Genomic DNA, 15,972 nt, shown 5'->3' on the forward strand with positions numbered 1-15,972 from the left:
AGTTACCAATATGCGCGACTACGAACTAAAGATGGCCATTATATTAGCTCGATGCGGTTTCATAATAAATCCGAGGATTACTGACGGAACAATTACACAGTTGCGGTTTGTATATCCAGCAATAAAAATGTGGAGCATTAGTAGTCCTTTTAATTGACTTTGCACTGCAATATGTAGGCTATTGTTCAAGTAGACCGTAATGCAAGTTTCCGCAATCTACCAGTAGTGATGGTAGAGAAGGAATGCTATGCTGAGGTAGTGGTAAGTGCAAAACTGCCCATGTTGTTCAATCGCTCAAATGAACAATATGGATACAGTAGCTGCGTCTTACGATAACATTTGAAATTTTGTCACTTACAAAATTTTTGACCACTATAGTTTTATTTCCATCATAAATTTCGGGAGGAAGATCTCATGTTAGAGTACGTGCGCTGGGCAAAAGACTGGCAAAAAGATGAATATGATCTGAGGTGCTTTGATACGTTTAGCTCGATTGGATTTATTGGCGTAGAAACGCTGGATAGATGTGTAGGATGGATAAAAAAGGGACCACGAATATTCATTGTGGATAAAGAAAATTTTAATACTTTACCCTCGACAGACTGAACCTGGAAGTATATAAACCGCGCCCAGGTTAGGTAATCTAGGTAAAAACGTATTCCTTTAACTTCAGTTTTGTAAATTACGGGATTCGACAAAATTTTATTGAATTGATTGTATTTTCTCTTTAGCTAATTTTGTGAATTGTATATAAATCGGTTTTTTTTTTGCTAAGATTTTGAAGCGCGTAAATCACTTTTTATTGGGAATCTACTTGGAATTACGGCCGAAAATATTCAGTTGGCCTATGTCAAGTCTTGGTTATTTTTTTCGGCCGTCTGATCAAATTCCATGTTCCATATATCATTTTCTGGCCAAAACATATAGAATTTTGAAACATTCGAAAAACTTCCCAAACAGTTTCAGCCAATATTCCTAACAAATGCTTTTTGTAGGGTTTTCTTGGAGACTCTTGATTTTTTTGGTTATTATGAATTTAATGCGAGAGAAAAAGCGACTGGAAGCTCGTGCTAGGAGAGCGCGGTTAAAACAGCAGCTTGTTGCTGCTGCAGTTGAAAAAACACCCTAACACGAGGAAGCCACCTTTCCACTAGTGCTGGAGGTACAGATTCACCAACCAACGCCACAACACGAAGATTTGGAATCTTTTTTGGCTCTAAGTGTTGAAGCCCAGTAGGTGTAATTAGCAAAGACTGTACTTTATACAACGATCTCATTAGGTCGTCATCAGAACGAAGCAAAAGCGTGCCTCCGCTCGTAAAGCATGAAATTATTTCTGCGACTGCGCCATCAAACCCAACCGCCATAAATTGCGCTTGAATTTCTCCTGGCCTGATATCTAATCTACGGATTAAATCTTGGTTACAGTTCATAGCGCCCCCGTGGTGAATAGGTACTCCCTTGGGTTTACCCGTCGTTCCCGATGTGTACACCACATATGCTGTATCCTCACTTGACGAGAGCTCCTCAGGCTTGGTTACATTCTCTGAGGTGGACCGCATGTAATCATCTATCATTACTATCTTGCGATCGATACTGCTGGGGAGTGAGCTAGTTGCTCTTTGCATTGTCACCACTACTTTACATGCTGCATCGGTCAAGATATACTCGATGCGGTCTCTTGGGAACAAAGCATCAATCGGGACATAAGCTCCGCCAGCCTTAAGGATGCCAAGAATGCCGACAAGCATCTCTATCGACCGCTTGATGACAAGTCCAACATGACTACCATGTGCCACTCCGTAATCGCGCAAGGCATGAGCAAGAGCATTGGCTTGAGAATCCAATTCGCCGTAAGTAATGCTTTCACCATTAGCGTCTTCAACAGCAAGGGTATCAGGATGCTTTGCAGCATTTGATTCGAATCCGTGATGAAGACATTGGTATAAGAGCGGAACATTCTCTCCAGAGCCGATACTCAAAAGGAATGATTCTTCCTCAGAAGTTAGCTGGTTAAGCGTCGATAAGGTCGGGATTCCTTGGGAGGAACTGCTCAATGTCATCTGAAGAATTTCTCGGAATTTGTTTACCATCCTTTCCGAGGTTTTTGTCCCAATTTTGGCGGTGTTAATTAATGTATAGGCCGTAATATAGTCATTAGAAGCATCTAATGCATTAATTGAAGATGCCAAGGGATACTCTGTATTCAAATATTGATCCATAAGAGTCATGTCATATTCCGTTTTGGTTATCTTGAATCCAAATCGGTCGCTTTCGCTAATTGCATCGTTTTCATTGAAGTATTGATAGGAGATGATGGTTGGGAACATCTCCTGCGTCCAGGGCAATCTAGTCCAGCGTTTGATATCAGAAAGCGAAACTTGACTATAAGTAGCCGAAGCAATCTGATAATCCTGCATTGCCCGAGTTAGATCGTTTATCGTCATATTGTCGTTCAACACCACTCTGATGGGTATGGTATTAATCAATGCACCGATTATCCTAAAGTTATTGGCAATAGAGAACAGGTTAGTATAGAGATGAATATTGAAGGTGCGCATTAGGTAAATATTGTCAATGAAGGATAATTCGCACCTTGCAGCATCATTGACATCACCATCACGCCCATTAATAATACATCCAAATATAACATCATCACTTCGCATAAAGTGGCGTAAAACGATAGCCCACACGGCTCGAAGATAGTTGGAAACAGTAACACCAATGGTCTTACAATTATGCAGATGCTGTAGGACTTACAAATAATGTCTCCATTTTCAAAATCGACATCCTCATTCAAACTATTTAGATTATCTGGTATTGTTGCACCATCAAATACAGACTTCCAATAGGATTTGGCATCGTCTGGTTTGATTGTTAGGATGGATTCAACATGCGTCTTAAACGATGGTCGTTCATCTACCTCCATGCCCATGTATGCGTTCAAGAGATCGTTCAGAAGTAGCGGAATCGACAATCCATCTATGATTGAGTGATGCATTGTCCAGAAGAGTCGATAGCGATTGCTGCCTCGGATATGTGCTACCGTGAATCTGGTGAATTTATTATTATCTAAACTGAAGCCATTTCGACTGTCCGCAAGCACAAACTCTCTGTGAAGTTTATCAGCTTCATCCTCGCTCCATTCAACGGTCTCCACCGACATGCTGGGAGCAGATCTGAGCACAACTTGGTAAACACCCTCTGGAATGGATACAAATATCGTGCGAAGAATAGCATTTGCTGCAGCAATTTTATCCCACGCGTTTTGCAAGCGTTGCGCATCAAACTCCCTTTCGATATCATACGCTAATGGAACCATGTATGACTGAGGATCCCTTGCCAACGCCAAGATAAAACTGGTTTGCAGTGGCGTCGCAGGATAGATATCTTCCACATCACGGGGTCTAAGTCCCAATTGCGGTATATACTCTGCCTCAAACTCAGCCACCAGCAATGGATCATTCACAAGTGTAAAATCGGAGGCCATGATACCACCTGGAATATCCGAATTACAGCAATGGCTAATAATCTACTCCATTGTCTTAGACCACTGCGTACCCAACGACACTAGCATGCCCTCATTGAATAAAGAAGGGTTAAAAACAGTACTTTGGTGGGCTGGGCTACAGCACTCAAAAACTTGCCAGAAGGCATGCTAGCAGGAGTCGACTCTGACGTGCTGGCACTTGTGACCTTCGCTGCATATGGGCGGAATTTTTCTATGGTGCATGTGGATAAGGGATCAACCGCACTGGTGGTCTCAGAACTCGAAATTAAGCCGACCGTGGTCGTATGGCGGGCCATCAAGTCAATTTAAAGATTTGAGGCCATGCTGGATAGCTTTCTCTGGCGCGCTTGTATGTAGCGACGTGTTACTGCAGAGTCCCTGGTTTCATCTGTTTGGCTCTGACAAGATGTTCGTGGTAGTATAGGCTACCGATTCTCGAAATGCTGCGCTAGGTGGTTGTCCGGGCCGTGGCTCGAGTTGGCGCGTCGTTATAAGGCGGTTATGAGTGATTTTGACCTGATAGCTGCTTATGTTGAGAATACTCCGGTGTAGCTGCCCTACAGCTGTCCACTCGAGTTGGTGACCCCTCGGGGGATGCTCTGCGTCAGCTAGGAGAGCGCGGTGCCAGCCCGCGGGGGCACGCTTGGGGTAGAATTCGTTCATGGAGCAGTTGATTACACTCTTAGCCTGATGACAGCCTCCAATTCCCAACCAGTCATCGACTGCTTAGTGTTGTGGGCAGCTGTTGCCGGGCAAGCGAACCCTGGTCCCCCTCTGGGCAATCTTGGGGCGTGGCCGACCCACGACATGCTACAAGCTATACTAATCCCTGTCTCCAGCGTCGACCACTGGGAGGCTAAGGGTGCGCTTATGCAGGGCACACCATGTCTCCGTGGTGCGCCGCAGTACTACGGCGGCGTGCTGCGGTGCTCACCTTGCTCAGAACCAATTGAGTTAGCCGATCAGGTGCTGCAAGCCGAAGGCAAGGGGCTGGTTGCAGTTGGCAACCTGTGGGAGGGCACTGCTGGCGTCTCGGTTGTACAAAACTACTGTTTACCCCCAGACTCTGCTGCGCAGATTGCACACTAACTCAGCTGTCAGCAAGCGGTGAGCCCTGTTGTTTGCTAGACTCTGTCACTCCTTCCCTCATAGACGTTGTGGCTTGGCTCAAGAGTGAGAATGCTTACCCACTTCCGCTGGACGCAATTTAGTACGAACAGTCGGCTGTAGTGGCTTACGGGCAAGAAGAGTGCAGGGATACAGCCTGGGGGGGGGGGGGGGATGGGGACAGGCTGATGAGGTGACACCGTTGCTTGGGTAATACCAGCAGGTTGCAGCGTTTCTGCCGGCTGGCAAGTGTGGGGCCCGCAGAGTGGATCGGCGACGGAATGACGGGATGGTCGTGGTGTTGGTCATAGTTCTTAATAGCCATTATCATTATGGCGACATTCGCACGGTAGTCTGAGTGGAGGCATTCATTGTACCCCATGCAGCACAGTTGTTCGTCCAGCCCGGTCTGGCGTCGCGGTCCAAGCTGTTGGAGCTGGCAGAGGAGTAGATGATACCAGAAGGAAAAATTGCAGCCACTAACGTAAGATTCATCTTTCAGACAGCACTGTATGCGCACCTATTGAAACCCAACAGTGTTCGGGCCCTGCCACGGAGCAATGCAGGTACTATTGGTGTTGTCGGGGCATGCATCGCCAGCATATTGGTCGATGACGCGATGGACGACGAGGATTGGTAGCTTGGTGCAGCCTGGCTAGGTTATATCATATTCTTGCCTTGCTTTTTACGAAAAGAGAAGAGGCGGGCACACGGTAGAAGCTATTGCTTTACCCGGCATCAGCCGCAGACTGATATATGGCTGCTGTGCGATATTAAATAGTAATTTTTTTTTATATTAAACATCTTTATCTCTCATGTTAATCCGCATTTACATATAGTTGAAACTTGATGATAGACCTTCAACCGATATTATTTTAGGACAAACCGACTTAGCTTTCATGCGGCTAGCATATGAAAATGGTGATTCATAAACGCCAACTTTCAAAAGTTTTGTTTAAAACACAACTTAAATCAGTTACATTTCCTAATCGGGTGTAAGTCTAACTGGCCTTGTTTATGGCTTAGAATTGTCCATTATGTATGAGGAAAGAGCGGAAGATTATCGCTACTTAAACATATGAGAAAACGAGGAATTCCTGCACAATATAAAATGATATTCCTTTATGAATCACTCTAATTAAATGCATTAAAATCCAAGAGCCTTGATATCATGAATGTTCAATTTGATATTCAATACTGAGTATAAGCACGGTAACACTATAAACTTTCGCCATTATAAATTGATTGGCAAGGTGTTGGATAAAATTATGACATCTAAAACCAGATTGCACCATTTCAATTATAATAATATCCCGAGGTACAGTAATTCAAGCATTTCGACTCTATAAATACTAGCATCGAATTGCCACTGATTCCTATTTGTACTCTTAAAATTTATCGGATTTGCAAAGTTTTATCTCTCTGATATCGCTACATAATATAATAAAATACAATGGAAAGTGAATTCCAGAAAATTGAAGATTATATTACTCTGGAAATCCTTGGTGGAGATCGCTTTCGAAGCCAAAATCTAATGCCACACTTTATGTTACTTCAACCTGGAGTCAATGGTATACTAGCGTTGTCCTTACATTTTATTTGTTAAAATTATTTATGGAATACTTTAGGTGGACAGCTAGTTGCTCACTCGTTACGTGCAGCCTATTATACAGTGGACCAAGAATATAGAGTCCATGTAAGTAAACTCCTTCTCTCGTTTCTAGACTTCCTAACTCTTCATGCGCCGTACTTATCATCAGAGCCTCCACTCCTATTTCCTCTACCCTGCCACCACTGATGCCCCTATTTTCTATGAAGTAAATAGGGAGCGTGATGGTAAAAAATACATCACACGGGTTGTAAAGGCAAGTCAAAATGGGCGTAAAATATTTAATCTTGCTTGTAGCTTTTCAAAAAAGCAAAGGGGTGAATTTAATCACGAAGTAATATTGAAAGTTTAATGAAATTGATTGCATAATTTACCATACTATACTTACTATAAAAATGGCATTTTTTATAGTACAAAATTCCATCCGTACCCGATCCGGATACTTTAATGAGGTATATTTCCCTTTCATACAATTGCAAAATTCATGTCAAAAATGAACCCATTTTTTTACTAATTGATGGAAGTGAAGAGGATCGTGCTAAAAGTGCTGCGAAAAATCCTAAATGCACTCCTCTAAGTCGAATGGTGCTTGAAACTATGTATCAGAAGGTACAACACATCCACAGCGGATACCTTGGCATGCTTTACGACAACAGCTATAAATCTCTATATCCTTTTTAGCCGTACAGACCAATAGATTTCCGCGTTACCTACTCTAACCCTGATGAGGGCATATTTCTTCCTATGACAAAATCCAACCACCGCTATGTGTGGTTCCGAATGCGTGGGAAACTCACTGATGATCCGGTGGTGCACGAGTGTGCTCTAGCTTATGCTTCAGATGAAGAGTATCTATATACAGCGTGCATTCCGCTTGGCATTGCATTCAATACCGATCCATACATAACGGCACTGGCCAGCCTAGATCATATCATCTATTTCCATGACGAATTTAGAGCAGATGAGTGGTTATTAATCGAGTCGGAGTCTCCGCTACTAAAAAATACACGAGGGCTTGTGCTTGGGAGAATCTACAGACAAAATGGGACCCTGGTTGCAAGCGTAGTACAAGAGGGAGTGGTAGGATTAAAGCGAGGGAACTTGGAGGAGGATATAATGAAGGATAGTAAAATATAAATGAATAGTTTACACAAATTACCGAATCTGCATCGCAGCTGAAGAAATGTATATGTTAAGTGTCATTTTATGTTAACTACTGTATATTCCGTTTAATTGATCTAGAAATTTTTCTATGCAAGCTCGAAGACAAATATAATCTGTGTACTCAATTGTTAACATCTGATTCGCTAATACTATAAAGAGCAGAGTGCATATAGCCATTCCTTATGAATTTTAAGCAATAGAAATAACCTCTTAATATGAAAATTTATATTCCTTAATTAAACTCCAGATAGTACAGTACAATTAATTAAACGGAATTAGATCCAGAAATCGCTACGTTTATCTTTTATCACTTCGATTATCAGCGATGATGCTATCTGCTGCTTTCAACCCCAACATATGAATATACAATACGGGAAAATAGCCGGGAATCCTTGGGATAGCCGAAGCATCTACTACTCTCAAATTGTTGACTCCACGCACGCGAAAGCTTCCATCAAGGACAGCTGTAGAGTCAGAGTTTGCTCCAATTTTAGCCGTACAACAGGCATGATGACCGAAAGCGAATTTTCGGATGAAGTTGGCGATTTCTTCATCCGTGTTGACATCAGGACCTGGTTGTATTTCTTTATACCCACTTAAAGCCAATGCCACCTTGGATTCCTGACGGAGAATTTTCAGCTCTTTAGTAATATCCCTTAGGTCAGCAGCGCCATTTTTCTCGAAATATTTAAAATTGATATAGGGCATGTCAAATGGATCTGCGGATACTAATCGGACCTCGCCAGGGTTAGCTGCATGGGCCTTGAGAATGATCCTGGTAACACTGTCAAAATTCTTCGCGATATCTTCAGCAAATCCAACATAGAATTTTGGAAAATAAGCTGGCAGAGTATATGTGAAAATGTCTGGCTCCTCCAACTTTTCATTGGATTTTCTCAACGTTGCTCCAAGAATTCCATTGAAAGTGTAAGGTCCGGAGCGTTTTTGGGAATACTGTTTATAGCAGTGGTCATCTTCACTATCTCGTAGTTTACAACCTTTTAGTAAGTTGAACATTTTCGGAAACTTGATAATATATGAGGTTTCATAGTGATCTTGAAGATTCTTTCCGACGCCTGGCAAGTTGACGCGAGCGTTGATGTTGAATGACTTCAAATGCTCTGGATCTCCTATGCCACTCAACATAAGCAACTGTGGAGTGTTGAATGCTCCAGCTGAGATAATAACTTCTCGGCGTGCTTTTACAGCGCCAGTAGTGGCCTTCTTACGACTTTCATCACTTGAGAGGGGACTTGCTTTGTATAAGTATTTGCCCTGCTTATACTCCACGCCTCTGGCCACATTATTATCGTCCAAAATGACTCGAGTCGCAAGTGTATCAGTCCATATATCAAAGTTGGATAGATTTTGAGCGGTTTCACGGATATATTCTGCAAATTTGCCTCGCTTCGAAGTAGTAGGGTCAACATTCATAGGTGAAATCACCCTTCCCTCAATACTATTCCCAAGAGTATCCCCAATATAACCATTGATATCATGTGCAGGATTCCCAAGGTAGGCTAGGAACACTTGATATAGCTATATTAAAAATGAATATAAAAGGCCTTCTCAATACACCCTAAACAAAATTAGTAAAAATAGGGTCAGAAGATTACCTGTAAATCAGTAATACGTAATGCATCAAAACTTGCAACGTCAAGGAGTTTTAATGGATCGTAATAACTTGTTGGGAACCATCCGTCCTTTCCATGAGCCTCTGGAGTCGCTAGTAGTGGGTAGAAATTGCGCTCCATGGGCTTGAAATAATGTTCTCTCATATACTTTTCACTAAACTTTAGATCTCCAGTGATATTTACAAGCAAATCAAAGTCTCTTTTGTGGGGATAGACGATATTCATTGCGTTGTGAATAGAGCAGCCTCCAAGTGCACCAACTCGCGGGTAGAAAACCTTGCTTTGATATTGCGTTGAATTTTCGGCATACACGCGTGGGAAATACGAGAATGAAATGGTGGGATCTTCATCTGCTCGAGGAAAGAACAAGGGCACAGTGACATTATTGTTGATTTTGTCTGGCCCTGCCTCCATCAGCAATGTTTTGAAGCCTGCTTTGGCGAGCTGTATTGCTACCAACCCCCCAGCTGTGCCTCCACCCACTACAACAAAGTCATATTCTGAGTTGTAGTTATATTCGGTAGCATTTCCTTGTGCTTGAACGTCAGAACTTGTAACAAGCAAAAGGCAGAGCAATGTGGTCACTAGGCTGATAAAAAACATGTCAGGAAAGGATTTGCTAAGAAATTGATAGCTCTCAGCAACCTATTTATAATGGTATATGAAAGGAAATACTAATGACTGTACTACACTTACAGACACGAGAAGTCATAGTTTGAATTCTATACTATTAAACATAAAATCATCAGAAAATCCAAAAATCCAAAAATCCAAAATCTTTGAATTTATGAAATGTTGCTTATGTATTTAAATCAATTTAAATCGTACGTTGTGTAATATTTGGCCAATGAAATGATGCGCAGCTTTGCATGTCGTTCACTCGTTCTAGCAGGTATAAATTATTGCCATATTTGGTCTCTCGAGGGTACAAATAATATTAAGCACAATAATGCAAGATCCTTTGCAGGCTTCCACTTATATCGGAGTTTTACGTAATTTTCCTATCAATCCTTAAGTGGGTCCACCTTAGTGTGCCTTGATTCTTCATATGAAGAAATGGAAGGGGTTGAACTACTATCTTAAGGTAAAAGTTATGTAGATTGCGATAATCTAATTAGGCTGGTTAGCATTTTGATATTGATATATCCTATCTCGTTACATTGTTATTTATCGACATTTCTCTGAATATAAAGAGTAATTTCACTGAAACAATAGCGCGATCATTTCTGTGCTCTGTATTTAATAGATAGCATCTCAATATTATTATGAAATCTATTGCACAGATATCATTAATGAATATGATGAATCCCTATTATCGCTTTACCAAAAGAGTAGAACACACCATGATTATCTTAGAACTCTATCACAAAATATTAAACCAATGGGAAAATTTATATAATCCTAAGACTACGCTAAAATTATGAAATCGGGCATTAAACTCAACGTTTAATGCAAATTCTCAGTGTTTTAGTAGCATGATTGAGGATTACCTATTGGTATATCAAATATTTGCACATCAATTAAATCTGTCAAATAAAGTTCTGACCAATGTATATAATACACAGTACTTTGAACTATCTATCTAAACTATGAGAACAAAGAATTTACTGCTTGCAATAATAGCTCAATTGAATACTGATTGAGGCAAGCACCTCTACCATATGGCGTATTAATCAATGTAGAAGTGAACTGCATTTGTTAATTGTAGTGCCGATTATATTTCCACCCGCTTTAAGTAGTGGGGCTAATAAGTCATGTAACATAAAATAATCACTCAATATAAATATTTTTTTTCTGGAGAATATATATTCAGATATAAGTAGCTAAACTTCACTCTAATAAAAACAATTTCAATGTGCATTGGAAGCTTTCGAAATTCAGGAGTGACAGTGATTATAATGGCACAGAAGCGTAAAAAATGTAGTTTCTCACATTGGATCTATCAGAGGCTGCACCTGCATATACGATAATATTAGAAAGATATACCGAGCAATAGAACTGAGATTGTAGTTCATTCATTACCTTAAAAAGGTTCAAAAAAATGGGATAAAGGCAGCTACTAACTTGGTCCTCCCTACTATATATTGAATATTTCAATAATTACATCCCCTACAGTTAACAGATTAAAACAAGACGAATGGATATGAGACTTCTCCCAGAGACTCTCGATATTTTGCCTCTGAGCCAGTCGAGCGACGTATCTAATACATCTGAGCTATAAGCTGTAATGTTGCAGAGAAGACGCAAAATGATATTCCTGTGTCTAGTTGCACGGCACTTATTTTACAATTAAGATGAATACAATATAACAAACTAAAAACATGTGATTATTATTCTGAAACTCTTCTAAGCCACCAATATCCACTCTATGGTGTATTTAATTACTAGTTAAATGAAACTGACACAAAAATAACATGGCTCGCTTTTATCTCGTTGCTTAAAGCTGCTATCGCCTTCACTGGGTGTTTCAATTCGACTTTCACCTCTATAAATTAAGCTTGCTTGAAGCTAACATTCCGTATATTCTCAAACAAGCTCGATATTTACTTGATCTAACTCTAATTTTCAACTTTATGCCTCTACCATTTTTGATTAGTTTCTTGAAATAGCTTCGAACTCGTGTTCGCTTTACAATTTAATGGCGATATTTTGATCTTTCATCACCTAGAATAAATTCAATTCATTAAACTTTCCCATTCCTCTAAATAAATAACAGAGTCCGACTTTTATTAATAATCAAATAAAATCAGTTTGTAGCTTCTTATACCTTAAATTTTGCTTTGCCTTTCTTCAGTAATATGATGAATGCACTTTCAAGATTATTTACACGTCACTTGTTGATTATTTAATGCTCCATGGCTTTTACCACAATGTACTAGACATCAGACCTAATCAAATTTTTACGTTGGCTTATTGAATTATAAAAAAAAATTGTTAGTTCCACATCATAGATAAAAATATGCACTGACAATTCAGTTCGATAAGTAATTCATAAACCATCTCAATAGTTATTAATCACACAATGTTTATTTAAAATAAATCTCTAAGCGAAAATCATTCTTATAAAATATTTAATTTTGTGGTCAAAATTAATATAGGAACTGACGTCAATACGTAAGCACGTTAAAGTAGTGTATCATCGCATCAATATTGACATAGAGACTAAATTAATCACGGCTGGCACCCCTTCCGCTGTCATTGCAGCAGTCAACAAAACTGGCCCAGTTTTTGCAGCTACGCAAATATTTTTTCCCGAGCCACTTTCATATCCAGGGTATCTACCACTTGATCCACAGTCATAGGTTGGGCCAACACTAGGAAGTGCGCAGGTGCCGCCCCCTGTATGAGTATTGCATCCAAAAGCAGCTCCTTGGGCAGTGGAGTTGAGCGCAAGGTACAAAATAGTAAGAATAGCTGCAACTTTCATTTTGAAATCAAAGGTCGTTTTTTGTGTAGAATTAATGTGGAAGTGAATTTTTGAATGAGCACACTCAATTCTCATAGACCTCTTCTTTATAGACTCTATGCTCTATGACTTGTCTCTTTCTTGGTAAAATGCCTCATGTATTATTACAAGTATCTCTCTTACTCATCTTTGGCACAATCCTACTCAAGATTCATATGGGAACCAGCCAAGTCATTATCTGATAAAGGTGTAGCTCATTCAGCCTTAAGAACATGACTCTCTAACCCAGTGTGTTTGTTTCAAAAGCTAGATGAACCCATAGTAAACACATCGCATTAATATTCTTCATCCACAAGATGGAGCTAACCAGTATCGTGGGAACACTAGAAAATATGGAAGAGAATATGGAGAATAGGCTAATTAGTTTGCACCAAATTTTAAACAACCAATTCTTACTTTAATTTAGTCAAAAATTGATTGGGCAGTCAGAAATATCAAGCAAGAATGTAATAGGGGAAATATGTTTCAATGATCATAGCGAAACCATATCCATTTTACCATGACTTTGATTATTTCCTGCACACATTTTTCCATATGAGCTGAGTGTGAATAGATTCTGCGTGGTGTTTATTACTTGATATTTTTTTGATTACTATTTTACTTATTAACACTTCAACCAGTGCAATCGAAGAGGTATTATGAGGATTTTTTGATAAACGCTAATTATGTCTTATACGATGACCTGGATAAACACATATAATTTTAAAGACCCATACTGAAAGTAAAAAGAGAATAATCTTAAATATCTCGCTTGAATCATATGGTATTCAAAAAGCTTCGAAGATAATTGTAGAAAAACTCTTTCAATACAAAAAATGTCTTATAGCAATTAAGTTTCCGCATACTCGCAAACAATGGGCAGGAAATAGGAGACCTCAGTGCTATCAATGTATTGGAAAATATACGTCCGTTACTATATAAAAGAAGTACTAGAATAACAAGAAAAGAAGTTGGAATAAAACGCGACCTAATTACAAATTTGAACACTTTTCATACAAGTTCTTCCAGCAGGTAGGCTAACTCTCTCCTACTGTATCTTTACAATTCTTTACACATTATACTCTCCTGCCACTCAAGTCACTTCGTAATTTCAATTATTAAATTTGCTCCAATACACCAAGGTTTTAACATAGTCGCTCCAGAATTCTTCGTGATTATAGAAATCCTTAACGCACCGCTTTAAAATATTAAAGTCGGGCTTGTTGTGATGACTACAAGGGGACTTTTCTCTCCGCATGTAGAGATTTTCTTACGCAAGCCTGAAATAAAAACAAATCAAACTCTCCTTGGAGAATAAAACTTCTTATATACTTCCTTACTCTCATTGAGGGTCTTTTTTTCCGAAAAAAAAATGCGTCAATTACTTAGTTTTACTATGTTTCTGCTTCTGGAGAATCTCAGATTGGGATTTGGATTGTGATTTAAAGTGTTGAACCATTCGGGTCATGTGATGGACAGGTACATCTTTCCCTATATGATCTTTTAGGTATCTTTGCACTTCTTCTGCGTTAGAACATTCACCAGAAGATACTAGCGTTGCTATTTTTCTCTCATCATCCTCGCTCAGAATGGCGGGACGACCAGGGGGTGGAATCGTAATTTTAGTACCGGGTGGCCTGTTTTCTCTGATTACTTTGGCAGCTGTTGTATAATGTATTTTTAGAGCTTTGGCGATTTGACGAGAAGATTTTCCTGCCTTAGAACGCCGTAAAATGCTCGCTCGAGCTTTGTCAGAGAGTGGCTTCATATCATTCGAACTACTGATGAGTATCTGTAACACTTGAGTTGATTTAATAGTAGTAGAGCTGGTGAAGTGAAATCAAACTTTAATGAGCAACTGTGAGCGAAATGAGGCTGTTACAGAAAACCTCTCTTGTACTTCGATCCATTCAGAAAAAAATCCCCAGATGAGAGAATATCCTTGAAAAGTGGCTGGCGCAGATTCAAGTATTGGAGCAATGAGCAAGTTAAATTATTTAATTATGCTGTGTGTTCATTTCAATGGAAGAAAAGTAATAAAGAAATACGATTGAAATTTAATCGAATAAGCAACAATCTAAAAAGCATGTCCGGAGACGCTTTTTATTTCAGCGATTGTTGGATTTTTGGATGATTTGGATGAATACGGGTTTAGCCAATGAAATTGCAGTATGTCGCTTATTTTTAATCGAATAATCAGAAAATCGCCAACGTGAACAACCCCATTTAATTGTTGAGCATATATCGTCAAGAACGGGCAAAATATATTGGGAGTGTTCACGCTCGATTTATTGAATAATTATTGCGATTATAAAACACTCCCAGCCAATCATGCACCGCTAATTTTTCTCGCTACGCTAGGGTTATTCACGCTCGATTTTTGGCGTTTTTGTGTTTTGGTTTTTGATCGCATTAATTTTACAAAAAGAATTGACATGTTTTAATCAATTGTCATGCCATCACTCTCGGAAAGGGAGATTTTGGAAATTCTTATCGTGTTACATTTGATTCAACTTGAGGAAGCGGATGTGGATGACTATACTAGTTGGGATTTCGGTCTTTTCTTACTTTTCATTTACACCTCTCGATATTTATCCCCAAGATTTTACATATTCATTAAGTACTTCCATCGTATTCTTTGAACGTTTACCACTAGATTTAGCAATTTGAGATTTTGTTCGATTGCTAACAGACGTTGGTGGGGTTGCCCACTCTACATCAGATACGTCCTCCGCGTCCTCAAAATGGCTCTCCTGGCTTGGGCCGACTTCATTATCCACCGTACTTATGTTGTTTTCTTCTCTATCAATATCAGAGAATATTTCAATGAGGCACGTCGGATATACGTCCAATACAATTTTGTATTGTATCTAAAAAAATTAGGTTTCACCTTTCAACAGATTCACTGATAATTCTGCCTAGATTTTGATCATCTACACTGATAGCTGAGGTACTATACTCGGGCCCAGGAATCTTGTAGGAAGGCGACACATTCTCCCTTGATCCATGGTATCTTTCAAAAATGATCACGGTGTTCAAACACTTGAACATCTGATCCGGTCTTCTTTTTTCTCGACAGCTACCCAGAGTTTAAGGAGCGAGTCGTATTTGTTCTTGCACTGTTGTGTAGTAAAGCCGAGCTTTTTTGACGTACGCTTCCATATCTCCATTTTAATCCCCTTAATATATGTATCCCAATGTTCTTCTACGATTGCGGTCAATGTATCAATCTCCTTAGCTGTCCATTTGGCTCGTCGATTGCCAGTCGCCGTATGTGAATGGAGAGATGAAGATGATATTGAAACGCCCTTAGAGCTCAATGTAGAACCACTACGCGTTTTCATTTCTAAAAAAAAGTAAAACGATTTTCTAATAAATCTTTTATAACCAAGCTGTATTAATGGAGCAGTTTTTTTTCCTTTCGTAATATAGTAGTTCATCTATATAGTTCTTTGAACTTTGTTATTTGAACCCTGGAGATTGTCTGGGTAACCCCTGTAAT

General features: G+C 39.6%; 6 protein-coding genes across 6 annotated transcripts; 3 read left to right on the forward strand and 3 right to left on the reverse strand.

The window, feature by feature from the left end:
• Positions 1 to 10: 10 nt before the first annotated feature.
• On the forward strand, positions 11 to 606 carry VTP21DRAFT_9704 (uncharacterized protein; the record flags this gene model as incomplete). The annotated part of the gene is made up of 3 exons (XM_069400680.1): positions 11 to 109; positions 178 to 261; positions 379 to 606. 3 exons carry the CDS (start codon positions 11 to 13, stop codon positions 604 to 606), a joined length of 411 nt encoding a protein of 136 aa, XP_069253430.1.
• Positions 607 to 1,070: 464 nt separating this feature from the next.
• VTP21DRAFT_9705 (uncharacterized protein) lies at positions 1,071 to 3,577 on the reverse strand (the record flags this gene model as incomplete). The annotated part of the gene is made up of 4 exons (XM_069400681.1): positions 1,071 to 2,502; positions 2,596 to 2,695; positions 2,761 to 3,498; positions 3,562 to 3,577. 4 exons carry the CDS (start codon positions 3,575 to 3,577, stop codon positions 1,071 to 1,073), a joined length of 2,286 nt encoding a protein of 761 aa, XP_069253431.1.
• A 78-nt stretch (positions 3,578 to 3,655) lies between these two features.
• VTP21DRAFT_9706 (uncharacterized protein) lies at positions 3,656 to 4,600 on the forward strand (the record flags this gene model as incomplete). Its single annotated transcript, XM_069400682.1, has 3 exons — positions 3,656 to 3,810; positions 3,931 to 4,057; positions 4,124 to 4,600. The coding sequence occupies 3 exons, from the start codon at positions 3,656 to 3,658 to the stop codon at positions 4,598 to 4,600; spliced, it is 759 nt and encodes a 252-aa protein (XP_069253432.1).
• A 145-nt stretch (positions 4,601 to 4,745) lies between these two features.
• On the reverse strand, positions 4,746 to 5,212 carry VTP21DRAFT_9707 (uncharacterized protein; the record flags this gene model as incomplete). Its single annotated transcript, XM_069400683.1, has 2 exons — positions 4,746 to 5,097; positions 5,154 to 5,212. 2 exons carry the CDS (start codon positions 5,210 to 5,212, stop codon positions 4,746 to 4,748), a joined length of 411 nt encoding a protein of 136 aa, XP_069253433.1.
• Positions 5,213 to 6,071: 859 nt separating this feature from the next.
• VTP21DRAFT_9708 (uncharacterized protein) lies at positions 6,072 to 7,364 on the forward strand (the record flags this gene model as incomplete). Its single annotated transcript, XM_069400684.1, has 6 exons — positions 6,072 to 6,189; positions 6,247 to 6,314; positions 6,379 to 6,561; positions 6,639 to 6,679; positions 6,752 to 6,836; positions 6,909 to 7,364. 6 exons carry the CDS (start codon positions 6,072 to 6,074, stop codon positions 7,362 to 7,364), a joined length of 951 nt encoding a protein of 316 aa, XP_069253434.1.
• Positions 7,365 to 7,688: 324 nt separating this feature from the next.
• VTP21DRAFT_9709 (uncharacterized protein) lies at positions 7,689 to 9,628 on the reverse strand (the record flags this gene model as incomplete). The annotated part of the gene is made up of 2 exons (XM_069400685.1): positions 7,689 to 8,930; positions 9,008 to 9,628. The coding sequence occupies 2 exons, from the start codon at positions 9,626 to 9,628 to the stop codon at positions 7,689 to 7,691; spliced, it is 1,863 nt and encodes a 620-aa protein (XP_069253435.1).
• Positions 9,629 to 15,972: the final 6,344 nt, after the last annotated feature.

This window comes from Calcarisporiella thermophila (assembly GCF_041956535.1).
Source record: "Calcarisporiella thermophila strain CBS 279.70 unplaced genomic scaffold VTP21scaffold_6, whole genome shotgun sequence".
In the NCBI taxonomy this organism is placed as follows: domain Eukaryota; kingdom Fungi; phylum Calcarisporiellomycota; class Calcarisporiellomycetes; order Calcarisporiellales; family Calcarisporiellaceae; genus Calcarisporiella; species Calcarisporiella thermophila.